Below are 16,511 nucleotides of genomic sequence, written 5' to 3' on the forward strand. Positions count from 1 at the left end.
AGAGTCCATTTACAGGGATTTATCTGTTTAATAACTGGGAGAGTTGTGTTGCACTGCCCTAAGGGCCACATAATAACGCACTCTGGCGCCCAGTCATCACTAATGCTCTGATCCTGCTAAATGGACCTAGTTAAGTCTCATATTAGGAGCGCCTTCTTCTTCTTCCATCCTGTCCCCTGTTCCCATTTGTACAGTGACATCTTTCTTCAGTTCTCCTGGGGTTTCCTTTGAGTCAGTGAGGTGTATATAAGACCCAGCGAGGATGTTGCCACCACTGAAGTTACCCAGGACAACACACGAAAAGGACACTTTACCCCGACAAGCTCGCCTTTAGTTTCTAGGAGCCAAATCTTTGAAGATACGAAGTGTACTCGGACAGCCAACATCTTCTTCTTCATCCTTTGTCATCAACATTTATCTGACCTCCTCTCCAGCCTGACACCATGTACACAGCTGCAGTGGTGACTCTTCTGGCTCTGGTTATGGCGATGGCTGGCGTCAGTCAGGCTCTTCACATCCAAGGCAGTCTGGACAAAAATGACATTATGCCTGGCAGCTCAGAGGAGAACATGGCTGACCGCCTGCTGGGGCTGGTGAGACAACAAACCACTCTCAAACTTGAATTGCAAATTTTTCATTCCAGTTATTGAATAATCATAGCTCAGCTCTTTGACTTTTCTGTGCAGCTGGCATGAAACAATACTATTAGAATAACTGCATTTAGGTATATTTTTCACTATATAGACCATGCCAAGTTGAAAATAATTTTGGCAACTGAAAATGGGAATCTAATGTTGAAATATATGTCACACACGGTTATGTGTTAAAATATACTGTCTGTCTGATTTAAATATAAACTGTCTGTTCTGCTACGTCAGAGTGAATGAAAGACTGTGCACAAGGAGTCATGCCAACATTTCCAGAGAAGCCTGTTGTTCCATGTGACGCAGTCTGTATATGGAATTGGGCTTTTTGTCAAATGAGACAGAATAAATCAAACAACCCGTTTAGATTTCTGACAGTGTCCTCTTCATGCAACAGTGTGAAATCCACTGTTTGGGGTGAGCAGACATGAAAGAGTACGACAAAGGACAAGGATTCAGATCACAAGTTTATGGCACAGAAACAGACAGATCTGGGTTTTATTTTGCAGTGAAAGGGTGAATGCATATTTGGATGAGCAGGGGGTGTATATCTTTGCCTCTGTGTGCTGATATCTACATCTCAAGGTCTCTTTCCATGGCCAGACAGACTGGTTGGAGTTACTGGCCGTGGGGTTTGTGTTGCAACCCAAAACTGAATGCAGTTAGGGCTCTTGATGTGCTTGTGGGATTTTTATTCAAGAGCTTTTTGAAACTAGGCTTTGCATCTGTGTGGGTGTGGGTTTGTGTAGATATAAATATGTGTGTGCGTGTGTGTACTCCAGGAGAGTGAAAACAGCGATAACAGCATGGAGGACCGTCTGCTGGCGTCAGTGCTGAGAGCTCTGCTGCTGGGATCCCAGAGAGAAACCAGGAACTCAGTTCTCCATCAGCCACAGAGGTCAGTGCTATTACAGAGCCTGTATTCATTCTGGAATCACGTATAAAAACACACACACACAGGGAGTCTGAAATCAAGAAAAGTGCACCGTCGCAGCCTTCTGGACAGCACTTTCCTGTCAGCAAAGAATAAAAATTTTATATTGTCCATTTTCCTGCTGCAGGAAAATGTGATAATAAATACTAATATAGAAGGTTCACTCAGATCTGTTAAAGCAAAAATCCCTACTGCGCAGGCAAATACCCCTTTAAAGTCTTTTTAAGGATTTCAGGAAAAATACAGCATACATGACCCTTTTCATAACTCCTTAAAGTGATCCAGGCATCAGTGCTTTAGTGTGTTACAAGAGTGATGGTAATAAAAGGAGAATCCATTTACCCATTTGCAACCGCTCTCTGTATCTGAATTTTAAAATGGCACAAGTACCATTATCAATCATCAAGTACTTGAAATGTCCATTTGTAAAAGTGGTTAATAAGCTGAACTCCCCTCTTATGGCTAAGACAAGTTCATGTTTTTGATCCAGAATTGTGGTCAGAGCCTCAAACATTATGTTCAAATTGTTGCCTGTCACGCAGTGTTGCTTCCGACTGTTCCAGCTCTGGCCAGTTAAATATAATTAAGACCCAACAAACACAACAGATCTAAGTGTTTTATATCTTCAGGTTATAATGTATTCCTCATTTAAAGCCAGTTTATTTATTTATTTTTTTAAACGATCTAAAAAGTCCTTTAATTCAAGCTATACTTTGAATGACTTCAGTTCCCTCTCTTGTTTCTCCTACCTTGCAGGTTTGGCCGTGACTCCAGAGGACCAATACTGTCGGATGAACAGATACATTCTCGTGACTGGGAGGCTGCCCCTGGTCAGATCTGGAGTATGGCCGTACCCCAGAGATTTGGCAAGAAATAACATGGCAGGCACATCCACACATCGCTGTCCTGGTACGAGGCCAAGCAGTGGTCGCATGTGGAGAGACGAAATTTGAATGAATAAATCTGAATTGTATTTAAAAAAAAAAAAAAAAAAAGTCTATGGTTCCTTCCAATTCTGTGCCCATTAGGCCTGGTGTGACACCTGGTGTTCAGTTAAAGACGACAAAAGCTTTATTTTATAGTTGTTTTTTCCTGAGTTCCAACACTGCAAAGCATGTTAAAGGGTGCCAATTAAGAATTCCCCAGCAGGGATCACTGAAACGTGATTGAGGACCAAACGTGTTTGTTGTAAATTGATTGCGACAGTTTTTGTTATTCTTCAGTTTACTAGTCAAATAAAAGAACTTTGAACTTGGAAAAGCTACAATTATGTGTACGTGTGTTCACTATAAATAGTCTGAAAAAGTCTGAGTCATGTTCAGATCACATCTTAGCTTTGACATCTGTTGATATTATACAAGCAAAATCAAAAAATGCCTCGCTGAGATATTAACGTATTTAACCTCAATTAATCGAAAATGTGATTGTTCAGGGATTGATTAAATAATCTAGAAAATGGAAAAATTCATTTGTCTTGATAACTGACTGATCAATTAGAAAACTAATTAAGTTTGTTGTTATATCACTGGTATCATGAGATTCATGTAATGTTGTGCAGTACGTGTTAAACCAGTGCTTCAGCAGCCAGTGTTCTGTCTGTATTTGGGGGAAACGTGATTTATTTGAGTATTGTAGCTGGAGTTCTTCTGCTGTTCCTTGCATAAAACGAAACAAAAAAATGTCACAACAAATCATATTAGTTTTCAGGCTAAATGTCATGTTATGTTGTGCACACCAGCTAGACCACATGTCAGAACATCATTTTCCACTGGATTTTAATATATCTGTGCTGACTCACTTACACATCAGTGTAACTTCATTAAAGACCACACAGAAAGATATGAAGGATGTGAATATAAGATGATATCTCATTTGTAAAGCAAGACATTTAGTTACTTTTGTTTCTACACAGACAACAGGATTGTGTTTCATGAGACAAGGTTGGAAATTGTCTTGTCCAGCCATCATCTGTTTAATGTAAAGTGACTCTACAGACTTGCAGCGGTTGTTGTCTGTGGTGGATTTACAGGCCACCTGGGGGACCAGTGTGCAATAAGCCTGAACACTAATTAAAACACAGCAACATGCAATTACTCTATGCATTAACGGTTTCCACAGCCAATTACTGGGAAGGAAAGCACGTCAATCCCTCTTAGAAAAAACGTCTTTCATTAGCTTGACCTCCCAATCCAGGAAATATATATATATATATATATATTTCCTCACACTTATGTTATTAATTTAACACACTTAAGTGTAATTTTTCAGCAATCCAACATTCAGTGCCTTAGCGTCAAACTAATCATGAGGTAGTAAACTCAGATGGTGTTAAGTCTGAATTGTTAAAATTTAACAGATTACAAGAGTTTTGTTAATAAGCTGTTCAACACTAAACACCCACATCCCACACACAGGCGTTTTCACTTACTCTGCCTGATAACAGCTCTGTTCAGGATGTGTGAACATGTGCAGCATGCACTTGACTGACATGTGTCTTACGCAGCAGCAATGTCAATGAGATATGAAAGGTAAATCTGAGGTGACAAGAAGCATACTGAGACGAGAAGACAAGACAAAGGCAGAGCGGGTGCTGCTGTCCACGCAGCTGTGGCCTCTGATCCGCTCAGCTGAGATAGAGAGCAACTAAACTCATCTGCATTTCATGAGTCTGCAGGGGGGCTCAGCCAAAACATCTGTGTGTGCACCAATTATAACAGACAGACAGAGAGAGACAGGGGAGAGAGAGATGGAAAACACAAACAGACGGATACACTTAAAGATTATTTGCACCTCATATGTGCAGTAGCCTTGCAGTAAAAAAACAAAACAAACAACAAAAACCCATAAACTGAATTCACCATTCTGTTCTATCTATGGCTCGCTGACCTTTCCTCAACTCCCACACTCGTACGTTTCCTCATGGCCATCATCTTGGAAGCAGCTATCTTGAGCAGCGCAGAGGGAGGTCTCAGCCATGAGTGACCATGGCCATGACGCAGCGCAATTTGTCACACACAACAAGCTTTAATGGCTACTGGGTGAGTGAATGATCTCGCTTAAAAATAGAAGAAGCAAGGACGACGTCAAGGATAAACTGTGGTGATGTTCTCTGCTGCACAGATTGGTGATTTTGTCATCTGGAGATATAACTTAATATTAAATACAATTCTGTATATTATGTGTAATGTTGTCGAACACACATCACAGGTCACCCTCCAGCATTTTTTTGTTCCCATCCCCAGTTTTAAAGATCCCTGTCAGTGGTTTTAGATGTTTTAGATAATTTACAGGAACTCACATATGTGACTTTCCTCTCACTTGCCAGCCTGAATTAGTTCAAACTAATGTGGTCTGATACAAAAATACTCTGTTTGGTCCCAGTAGGACGCAGAGGAGATCATTTAACTTTATAGTCTTCAGTGTATGTAGATGTAGTTTATGGTACTGTTGAATTAAACAGAGTGGTATATTCTACAAGCTTATCTTAATATAAATGGGCCAGAAAAAATGGTAGAAACAAATCTCAGTGTAAAGAAAAAAAACAAACACAAAATCACAAACAGCAGCTTCAAAATAACCATGCAGTTGTATCAAAACCTCTTTAAAACAACTTCCCAGTTTTTTAGGAAGTACCTGCCCCGCTGATTGATTGCACTGCAGTCAATGAATGGGGGGGGCTTTAGCACTTGTCACAACCCTGAAGTTTCTCTTATAAACATTAAAACTAGAATGGGTGCTGCAAGGTGAGGCAGTAGTTGGCACTGTTGCCTCACAGCTACAAGGTCGCTGCTTCGCGTCCCTGTGAGGACACCCAGGATCTTACGGAGTTTGCATGTTCTCACCGTGCAGTGCCACTTCTCTCCAGGTTCTCCGGCTTCCTTCCACACAGTCCAAAAAAAACGAAAAAAAAAACATGCTGAGGTTAATTGGTGATTCTAAATTGTCCGTAGGTGTGAATGTGAGTGTGCTTGGTTGTCTGTCTCTAAGTGTGGCCCTGTGATAGACTGGTTACCTGTCCAGGGTGTCCCCTGCCTTCACCCTGAGTCAGCAGTGATAGGCTCCAGCCCCCCGCGACCCCAGTGAGGATTAAGTGGTGTATAGATAATGGATGGGTGGATGGATGTGCCAGCTTTAATAGCAATAAAAAAGAAACTTTTTTTTTCTTTTACTGTAATCATTTTCTTTTTTGTTGCTTGGCTGCGTTTCCCCATCTCATAAGCTGTTTAGAAGACTGTCTATACATGTGGTGAGTTTTCAGAAACCGAAAAAGTACAAATGGTACCGCATCCATTATCATCAAAAATTCCAAAGATTTGTGGAAAGTGAGCTCTTAACCTTGCAAAAGCTCATAATAACAGATTTTGGAATAATACAGAAGATTATTGTTTGACTTCAAAAGGAGAATTATAGCACTTGAAGGAATATTACAAACTCCCCACGAAAGTTAATACCACATAGAATTATTCAGCAATGCATTCTCTGAGCACTATTTGGATCAACCATAAAATATCTACATTATTTAGTGGCATTATTTTACCAACAAATAGAAATTTTGCCGGTTTGTGAAGGACTATATGCACGGCTGCAGGCTTTTTTATTTGAAGATTGCTTGAATAGAGAGACAACCATTTTTCTGATATTAGAGGATAAAAGAGATTGTATGAAATAGCATTTCCCTTCAGTTGCCGTAAACATCAGAGGTTGTATAGTAAAGTATGCAGCCAGCTGTTGCCAGCTCTCTCTCTTGGACACGTGTACTCACACAGAACACTTGGCCTCTTATTAACACAGTTTTCTGCTTTGAGGACAAAGACATAATTCAAGAAAAGCTCTAATTACAGTGGCAGGATTTTATTACCGCTCTGTCACTCTCTGCTACAAGAAAAAGAAGCCATGTTCTTTGTGTTTGGATGGTTTATGTGCAGTTCTAGTGGAGCAACACAATGACTGAGACAAAAACAGCAAAAAAAAAAGGGACTGTGATGGTGTTTTCATTTCTTTATAATTTTAGGGTCTGGACTTTTTAAGGTCAGATTATTTATCTATTGTGTGTCACCTTCTTCAGGGACTTTTAAATGATGAGCTAAAAGCTACATTAAAAAAAAAAACTGCCTCTTCATTGACTCTGAAAGATAGAAGTGGCCATGAGGTTGTTTTATCAGTTCAATTCCTGCCAAGAGTTTTTGTTGCATGTTCCCTGTCCTGTTTTCACATGTTTCCTATTTGGCCCCACCATCTACACTGAAATGTGAAAAGAAATGTCCTCAAAATGTATGGATATGTACATTTTCATACAGTTCATATGGTTTTAAAAGGTCTAAATGAGAGCATCATTGCCTTAGAAAATTATATATAATTCTATCGATGTGTTGTTTGAACTGTGAGAAAGTTTTCAAGGTGAGCAATCACGTGTGGAATGACATTTTTTTTTAAATGGGAGTATTGGTGAAAACAAGAATTTTTAAATTTAAGTAGGGTTAGCGTTGTGAAGTTAAGCATGGACTTGAAGCTGTAACATAGCAGTTGCATTGTGGGTAATATAAATGCTAGGTTTTGATGAAAAATGCATGCCACATCCATTTGATCTTTTAAACACCAACAACAAAACAAAACAAAAACAAAAATCCTGTTCATTATCAGCTCTATCAGTTGAAAATGCAGGACCAAAGTTATGGAAAACTGATTCTGACACATTTACTGAATGTCAGTGCACAGTTAAAAGGCATCAAGTTAATTTTTCTCCTAAAATGTGCTGCAAATCTGACACACCAGGGAGGGGAGTGTCAGGTATCAGGGCCCTGTAGACTTGTGATGTAGGGACACTCAGGCTAAGAGGCGATCAATAAAGATTGTGCAGGCCAGGCAGCAGAGGGGACAAGCTTGGTCAGATATTAGCAAAGCACAAATAAACAGTTCACAGCTTTGTTTTCAGTGTGGACTCAAAACTATCATTATGTTTACCTCTTATTTGTGAATTATATTGAACTGATGGCTGCAGATGTAGCTCATCAATTATTTCCTCTCATCTCTGCCTGAATCACAGATGACTTTGTAACATTTCGTACAGAACATCCTCTTAGCACTAATGTGTTTACATCAGTGTCTATTAATGTGCATCGTCCATGTGGGAGAAACCAAAAACAATCCAATTACTGTGTGCAACTGTGTTAAATATTGCCAGAGCTGCATGTATGTACAAAACTTACTAATGAGATTCAGCCTATACTTAACTCCTTCTGAATGACATTAGTATCTACAATCCAGTGTAGGTTGCTTTTAAGCATGTGTAGGTAGTTGATTTTTAAACTGCTCTTAAAGAAAAGAATATGCATCTTTTCTAGCCTTTAAACACAGGGAGAGAGAGAGAGTATGTCTTTGTCATCCTCACTCTCCCATCTGTGCAGGGACTGCTGCAGAACAGCCCCGAGCTCAGACAGCCAATACAGACGGAAAGAAATGTGAATAAGGGTGGGACTTAGTGTGAAAGGGAGCTGGGCTCAGCGAATGGGAGTGAAGGAGAGGTGTTCCTAGTCCAGAATGTCCTTGTCTGATCGCTGAGAGACAGAGAGGAAGGAGAGGAAAGCTAGAATAGACACCAGCAGGTGCTGAGGATAGAAAAAAAATCACTAGAACAGAATTAGGGTGCCTAAAAGAAGGACATTTATAGAAAAGTGTGCTAAAAGATAAAAGTAAAGGCACAAACCAAGTCAGCTTATTTATTTTAAATTAAGCTGGAGCCCACTTCTTTTCTTTTCCAGCCACCTTCATTGAGCTCTTTATCGTCCTTCTTTCGTGCGGATTCTCCTTCTTGTTCTTCCCTTCATCCTCCTTTCGTCCTCTCTGACAGACAGTGCCACCATGGAAACTGGGAGCCCCAGGAAGATCCAGTTCACTGTCCCCCTGCTGGACACCCACCTGGACCCAGAGGCTGCTGAACAGGTAAGGAGGAGGGAGGAAGAGGAGGTGGTGTCAGGACTTTCAGGCTCTGAAAGGGTTTATTTAGGCATCAGACATAGTGGGAGAGGGATGAAGTACTCCCTCTTTGTGTATAGATGATTGTAGTAAGGACATGAGGAGAAATCACAGTTTGTACTTGTGGCAAAAATGTGAACACACAACTGGGAAACATTTATTCTAGTTGTCTAAGCGAGCAGGTGCAGTCACAGCTGAACAACTGTGTCCCAAAGGCTGTAGTATTGTCATCGTTGGAAGACAAACTGCTGCTGGAAACTCATGTTTTCTGTGTCTTTTTACTACCATTCACCTCATTAGCGGTGTGTTTCTTTTGAATGCAGCACCGACAACTTTAAGATTGATTTTCCACCCACACTTACAGTGTGGCAGATTTGTAGAGACACACAGCGTCTCAGCAGTGTTAGAAGCAGGTGTTGCAGTGTGCTGATGTGTCTCCAAGGGGCTGGTGTTATTTTCTGTTGAGTGACCAACCAATTGTTTCCTACTGCAGCGAGGCACTGGCAAAAGTTGTGTGGTATAACAAAAGAAACAAATTAAATTGCTTATCATCACTGGGATTATTTCTTCTCCCATTGCATCCTAAACTGCAAATTGATTCCAAACAAATTAGAGCACATTTGATAGGATGGAGAGATGCCAGAACTCTTGTTTCTGGATTTTCTAAATTCAACATCACTTTGTGGCATCAGAGCAAAGATCTATTATCAGTAACTAAAAACAGGTCCAGTGGCTTCAGTCCATGTGCCTGTAGAGAATGTAGTGAAAAGATGTGTCCCATTTTCACACTTTTATAAATATAACATGAACAGGACAGGTCATTCATAATGAATGAGCCTCGAGTAAAGCCGGCAAGGATTTAGGAGTCTGGCAACATTGTGCTTATGTCTCTCTTCCTCCTTTTTCCTCTCTCACTCTTTCTCTTCCTGACTCTTTCTGCTGCTAACTGTTTTCCTCACTGTGAGACTCAAAGGCAAGTGGATGTTAGGAGACTGCTTAATGTGTGTGTGCTGTGTATGTGTGTGGGAGACTGCCCTTGCGAAGACATTTTATGGGATGTTCTGGGAGTGTGGTCAAGTTTGTTTGAGACAGAACTTCTGAATTGATATTTGAATTAGATGAGATGTGAGGAACTGAGTGTATGTGTGTGAACGTGCATTTCAGTGAGAGTACGGTCGGTGTGACAAACACCTGCCTAGACACAGAGGTAGTGAACGTACATGAGCCGTGTACAGCAAATAAGACAGATGGTACAAAATCTGGAGCCTACTCCAGTATAGAATTCTATGTGACTATGTATGTCACTCACTGCATAAAGCTTCCCTGTTGGCTGGGGAAAATTATTTTTTCAGAAAGGAAATGTGCTTGATTGCACAAACTATTTGTTGCATTCTGACACTTTTTGTAATGGTGAAGTACAAACATGATTTAATTTCAATTTTTTTTTAACAGAAATATCCATCTAGATTTTCCCGTCAGCCTTTCATGTCAGACTGTAATGCTGCAACTCTCAAAACAAAAGCAGAATCCTAATATTGATGCACCAGTGGGGTAATCATGACATGGTGATACAACTGGTAAAGGTGATGCTAAATTTAACTATATAATTAGCTTCTGGTTAGCTTAATCTATATTAGTACATCCTGCAACCATCCGTCCAGTTTAGATTTCCCTCTCTCAATGCAATGTTTTCCAGTTTCTCCTGAGAGATCCCAAAATGTTCCCAGGCCAGATGAGATATGTAATACCTTTCAGTAAGTTCTTATTGTACCCCTTGGTCTCCTCTCCATTGTACGTTTCCAGAAGAAGGTGCTGAGGAGGTGTCAGATGCTCAAACCAGCTCAGTTGGCTCCTTTTAACATACAAAAGTAACAACTTTACTCCTGGCTTCTTCCACATATCAGAGCTTCTCATCCTTTATCTAAGGCTGAGCCACTCTACGGAGAAAACTCATTTGATTGTGTCCGCCATCTCATTATTTCAGTGATTACCCGCAGCTTATGTCCATAGGTGAGGGTTGGAACATGGATTGACTTGTAAATTGAGAGCCTTGTCTACCGGCTCAGCTCAGGCCTCAGACTTAGAGGTGCTGACTCTGATGCTGGCCATCTTCGGCTACAAACCACCTCAGTGCTCGCTGAAGGTCACATTTTAATGAAGCCAACAGAACAACATCAACTGGACGTCCTCCTTGCAACACCTACGCCTTGAGATCCCATCCATGAATCTCACAAACAGGATCGGAGACAAGAGGCAATGAGTGGAAAGGTGTTTGAATTTGTGCTGAGAGTATAAACACAGCTCTTACTTTGGTTGTACAAGGACAAGGTGACAAGTAGCAATGGTATCTGATCCCATACTCCTGCAGTACTCCGCTCAGGGTTTCCCATGGTCATAGGCCTTGTTCAAGTCCAGAGAACACGTGAGGACTGGATGGTCGAACAATCCCAGCATCTCTGCATTTGTAAAGTTTTGGTCCAGTGTTCCATGACCAGGACAAAATCCACATTGTTCCTCCTGAAGGTTTGACAGTCAGTGGCAGATTGTCCTGCAACCATATTTTTATTAATAGTCTAATTATACAAAGTAACTAGTACCTAAAACTTTGCAATAAATGAAAGGACAATATAGAATCACAGATTAACCTCATAATGTTTTTGTACTGTGGGAGGAAGCTGGAGAACCCAGAGAGAACCAACACTGCACAGGGAGAGCATGATCCCAGGTTCCCAAAGATCCTTTAATGGGACACGAACCGGGGATCTTCAAGCTACGAGGCAACACTGCTCACCTCCGAGCCACTGTGCAGCCCCCACATTGAACAGACAAACCTAAACCTCCCTGCCATATCTAATTGATGGCATAATTACTTATATGGAGATTACCTGACATCAGGGGGTTTCATATGAAGCACAAACAGTATTGCATCTCAGACATTCTTTCTCAAAGTTTGATTTCCAGCTACTTTAGCTGGCAGAATGTACACTGCAGTGTGATCACAGAAGAAAACTCTCTGCACAATGAAATATCATCGTCATTAAAAGGCACCTTCACGAGTTTTACTCCAAGGAGAAACATTTTGTAGAAGACAGAGGCAACTTAATCTCATGAAAGAACTGACAGATAAAAAGATTGTACTGCTGTTTAAAAGAGAGTACACAAAGAACTCACTGACACAAACCCTCACCCTGTGTTGTTTTAGAGTTAATGAATGAAGAATTTCAGATCAACAGCCTTCAAGCTTAAAGAAACGACAGAAACTCAAGACATGACAGATATCAGTCAAAAACAACTTTCTTTATTAATACTGTGGTACAGCTGTTATCACTGCTACCTCACAGCTAGAAGGTCCTGGGTTCAAATCTCAGCCTGGGGTCTTTCTGTGTGGAGTTTGTATGTTCTGCGTGGGTTCTCACCAGGTGCTTCCCCCGGCTTCCTCCCACAGTCCAAAGACATGCTGACTGAGGTTAACTGGTGATTCTAAATTGTCCGTAGGTGTGAATATGAGTGTGTTTGCTTGTCTGTCTCTGTGTGGCCCTGTGATAGACTGGTGACCTGTCCAGGGTGTCCCCTGCCTTCGCCTAAAGTCAGCTGGGATAGACTCCAGCCCCATGTGACACTACAGAGGATAAAGCAGTGCATAGATGATGAATGGATACAGGGATTTCTCAAGTAACAAGGGCTTTATAGGCAAGACTGACAAACACCGCCATCGAGGCTGTTACCATTTTAAATAGTGGAACAGCAGCTCTGCAACAACAGCCAAAAAGAAGCAACAACAAAAAGCAAGCGCTACCTCTGGTGAATATCTTCAGCTGGGTGGTTTATACTTAACCGTCCTATTGTCTTTAGGGTTAATTTGACCCCATTCAATGTTTAACATCTTTAAATAAATCATTGACAGATTTTTTTTTTCAGTTTTATTTAAAGAGCTACATACACATAGACTTGGGTAAGATTTTAATTATGATATTTTCTGGAGGTTTAAATTGCTGGGGTCAAATTGAACCCAAGGATGAAAGATGTCAGTAAATTGGAAGGTAATAGGAGGGTTAATTGACTGACTTCAGGATAGTAAATCCAAGCTTCTCAACTGGGCAAATGGGTACAATGTCTCTCCTGATGTAAAATGCCAACACTTCTGTAATTTTCCTCCACTGTTAAATGGGGTGACATTGAAATGTGAGGCAAGTGGAATTTTGACAGGAGTTTGCATCTGAATCTCAGACACTTATTGCTTCTCTTCCACTGGTTGTTTTTGTCTCTGGTGCTGTAAAAGTTTATTATATTCAATTTTACACAGGATGCTGGTCTGTTTGACGTCAGGCTTTGGGAAACAGAGTCATTTCCATATTATAATATGCTCACCTTCCTTTGGTCATGTTTTATTGTTGTTGGCTGCTGTTGCCATTGTTAAAGTGTGTCACCGGCAAAACCGACACACGTAGGTGTCTCCAAGGAAACGATGACAGCTTATGATGGTGTCGTGGCTTCAGAGGACTATTTCTGACTGCTAGTGCTGGTGTTTGAGTAATGGTAGAGGAAGCACATATTAAGTTACTGCCTTCCACTGCTGCTGCCACACACAATATAACCAGTTAAACCTGGTTGCCTTAATCACGAAGCAGCTTAAGTGAGAAAAAAGTATTTGTCAGAGATGTGTCCAAAGTGAAAGCAGATCAGTTGCTAATGGATGATTAGTGGCAGACCTCAATGTAAGTTTGTTTGGCTGTGCTAAATACATAAGTGCATGTTTTGTTGCATCTGACAAAATAGCTTCTCAGTAAGTGTGATGACCAGGAGCCACAGATGCTGCAGAATCAACTGTAATTGAATTTTTAGTGATTTTAACTGGAATGAATCTGCCAGCAGATCAGCATAAAGGTTGGATGTCATGAAACTTATTGTTTTACACCGCTGTGGACTCATTATGTTCACTAGCACTTGTATAATTAGTCAAGTGCTATTATGAACACTACTGCCTGTAAATCTGTGCCTGTGTTGCAAATGTAAAAATGGAGTGTGCTTGTCTTCTGTAGTTGTGTGTCTATATCTTCAGATTTTTATGTGCTTCTTTGCAGTGCATTTTCTCGTTACTTTATCTTGTACTTTATATGTGAGTCCAAAAGATACAGATTGCCTTATGTCAGGTAATCTCCATTGACCAGTTTGCTCTGGTCTCCCTGTCTGTCCTGTTTGTGTCAGGGAGCTGATGTCACCTGTCTGTATTTAGTTAGTCACACACCTGATCCCAGGTTGCAGCCATTCAATATAGGAGCTTAAATACCTTAAGCCTGGTGTTTACCTAATTCTCTCCACCAGCAGATAGATGTTGTTTTAGCTGTATGTAAGTAAAATTCAGTTTACTTTTTCCACAAAGGCTCAAGAGAGTTCTTAGCTCACAGCCTCAATAAGCATGGCCGAAGCTTTCCTAATAGCCACTGGGACTTCACTCTTTTAGGATCCATTTTCAATTTATTCTAAGACCACTGTGAGTGGCCACTGAGCCTGCACAATATGCTGGTTATCAAGTGTGTGGCTTTGCGTGTGTGTGTGTGTTTGTGTGTGTGCCTGTGTTTAAACACACCCCTATGAATGCCACATCAGGGGGCTTCACCCATGGTTCAGTAATCCGTGCAACCTGACACCTCCCAGTAGGCTGAATCAGCCTCCGTAGAGATCAGGCCATCAGTCAGAACAGCGTCCCCGATCCTTGATCACAACAAAAGCACACACACGCACCCTCTTATCCTCACAATGCAATGTGTGTCACGGATATCATAACCTTACATGAAAGCTCATTGTGTATTTATGACCACAAACAAACTGTACCTAATAGAGGCCAAGACCAGATGGTGTCTCTGAGTGACGTAAGGCTTTTACTCATCAGATTTCTTTTTTTCTCTCCACTAAATATTATATTATTCCTCTCTCTGTTAGAGGTTGCCATAATAACATATATCACATATCATATCAGACACTTTTACTGACTATTTCAAGAAACAGTTTGACATTTTGGGTAATCTGCTCATTTGTTCATACATGCAGTATTTATTGTCTGTTCCTGAGTACACAATATCACTGTGTGTTGAAGCTGTTTTAGTACTACAATGATGTCTGAGCTGAGCTTTCCTCAACTTTCCCCTGTACAACTGGGAACTTTAGAGGTCATGGAAGAGTGCAGATGTTTGAATCTGTATGTGTGAACGTCTTGTTATCTTAAAGATTAGACTCAGGGGAAAACAGTGAGCCTGAAAACAAGACTTCAGGAAGTCTTTGCATCCAGCCACACAATAGCCTGGCTGGTACAGAAGCTCCCATAAAACTGCAACTCGTCAACCCCCCCCTTTATTGAGAAGACTGATCTTGCTCCTTATGAAATATTTAATGTGGATAATCTTTGTGTTAAGCTAAACTAACCTTAAATCAAAGGGAAACATATGACAGTGGTTGATGTCAAAATTACAGTCAGTGCAAGTGTACACATGCTAATTAATCTGTTATTACCAGACAACAGCAGCAGTGTGATTAATGCAGTAGTTATGTTAGCGAAAGGTCATTTTGTTGTCAGTAAAGGTGTTTTCATAACCCTATGAACACAGCAGGTTTAACTCTAAATGAAACCTAAATTTCTCTTTGCTTGTTCCAGCTTTGAGTGACAGCGCTGTTCACAGAATAATCAAATTGTACTTGTGTTCTACAAACAGGGAGCTGCAACTCTTTTATCTATCATCTATATGAGGAATGCTTGCCTAAATAAACTCCATTTATAGATGAAGTCATTGTATTCCGATGTTGAGATGATGAATCGTGTCATTTTGACGCAATTATCTGTCATTGCAGACAGTTCAGGACTGAGACATCTCCATAATATTCCCTTCGATGTGTCAGACCATCTTTGTCCTCACTGAAAAGATAACAATTAAATGGCCTTCTTGTATCGCCTCAGGAGGGTCATTTTCCAAGAACTTTGGAGTGCAGCAGATTGTCATTATCAGATCATGCATAACTCTTGCACATTAACAAACCTGTTAAACTAAAATACGCCATGTTAACCAGAGGACATGGCCACTACTGCTTTGTACAAGTAGACACAGCATTTTTTTTTTTTTATTTGTAATTTTCCAGCTTTTCACCTGTTCAAGGGTGAAAACTAAATGTTTGCTAAACCTCTTCTCCAAGGACTGATTGTCCAAGCATAGCATTGCAACTGTAGCTAAGCAGGTCGGTCAAGCTTTGGACATCTTCACATGCTCATGAAGTGTGGACGAGGCTAAAATCCAAGTGATACTATTTGAAGAGTTTGGAGGAGGACGTGGATGTTTTTCTCTAGCCTTTCCTAACCCAGATATTATGAAATGGATTAATAACTTTAAATGTAGCTCCAAATATTAGCATGTCCGGCCTGCTGGCTTACCACACTACACCAAAAAGCCAAAATATTAAAATTACTGACAAGTAAAGTTTATAACATTGATCATCTTGTTACAACCCAGTGTGCTGCTGGGAAACCTTGGGTCCTGCATTTAGGTAGATTTTACTTGAATATGTACCAACCATCTAAACATCTTGGGAGCCTAAGCAGTATTGTGTTACAGGCTATTTCCCCATTTTGTTAATGCTGATCGTAGCTGCTTATTGCATTTGGGTGAGCCGTAGCAGCTGTGCCCCACTCTTAATTTTTTGTGGGAAGACGTGTAAAAAAAATATGTGAAGCAGTGTGATGTTACTACATCAGTTTGCCGTCATCGTGTAGGAATTTCCCCCTGTGATCTCAAATGTGATAAACGAGGCTACAATTTGAAAATATGAACAAGTTTGTATGCTAAGCAGCCTAACGGGGTGTTATTGGAATAAAATAACAGTCTGAACTTACCTTTTTTTCCCTTTTTAAACACTCATAATAAGTAGGATGTGAGTTTTTGGATGGAACATGTAGCTTTTCACTCAATGTTCTAATA

General features: G+C 40.6%; 2 protein-coding genes across 2 annotated transcripts in view; both read left to right on the plus strand.

The window, feature by feature from the left end:
* The first annotated feature begins 443 nt into the window (after positions 1-443).
* Positions 444-2,741, plus strand: npffl (neuropeptide FF-amide peptide precursor like). Its single transcript, XM_008282094.1, has 3 exons — positions 444-593; positions 1,427-1,542; positions 2,335-2,741. The coding sequence occupies exons 1-3, from the start codon at positions 444-446 to the stop codon at positions 2,453-2,455; spliced, it is 387 nt and encodes a 128-aa protein (XP_008280316.1). The 3' UTR covers positions 2,456-2,741.
* Positions 2,742-8,252: 5,511 nt separating this feature from the next.
* LOC103357510 (protein phosphatase 1 regulatory subunit 1A) overlaps positions 8,253-16,511 on the plus strand; it is a 41,078-nt gene continuing 32,819 nt past the window's right edge. Inside the window, exon 1 of the mRNA XM_008282096.1 lies at positions 8,253-8,517. Within this exon, the coding sequence (XP_008280318.1) occupies positions 8,437-8,517 (81 nt within the window). The 5' untranslated portion in view covers positions 8,253-8,436. The remainder of the gene's footprint in view (positions 8,518-16,511) is intronic.

The sequence above is a fragment of the Stegastes partitus genome, unplaced genomic scaffold (genome assembly GCF_000690725.1).
Source record: "Stegastes partitus isolate 25-593 unplaced genomic scaffold, Stegastes_partitus-1.0.2 Scaffold257, whole genome shotgun sequence".
Classification (NCBI taxonomy): Eukaryota; Metazoa; Chordata; class Actinopteri; family Pomacentridae; genus Stegastes; species Stegastes partitus.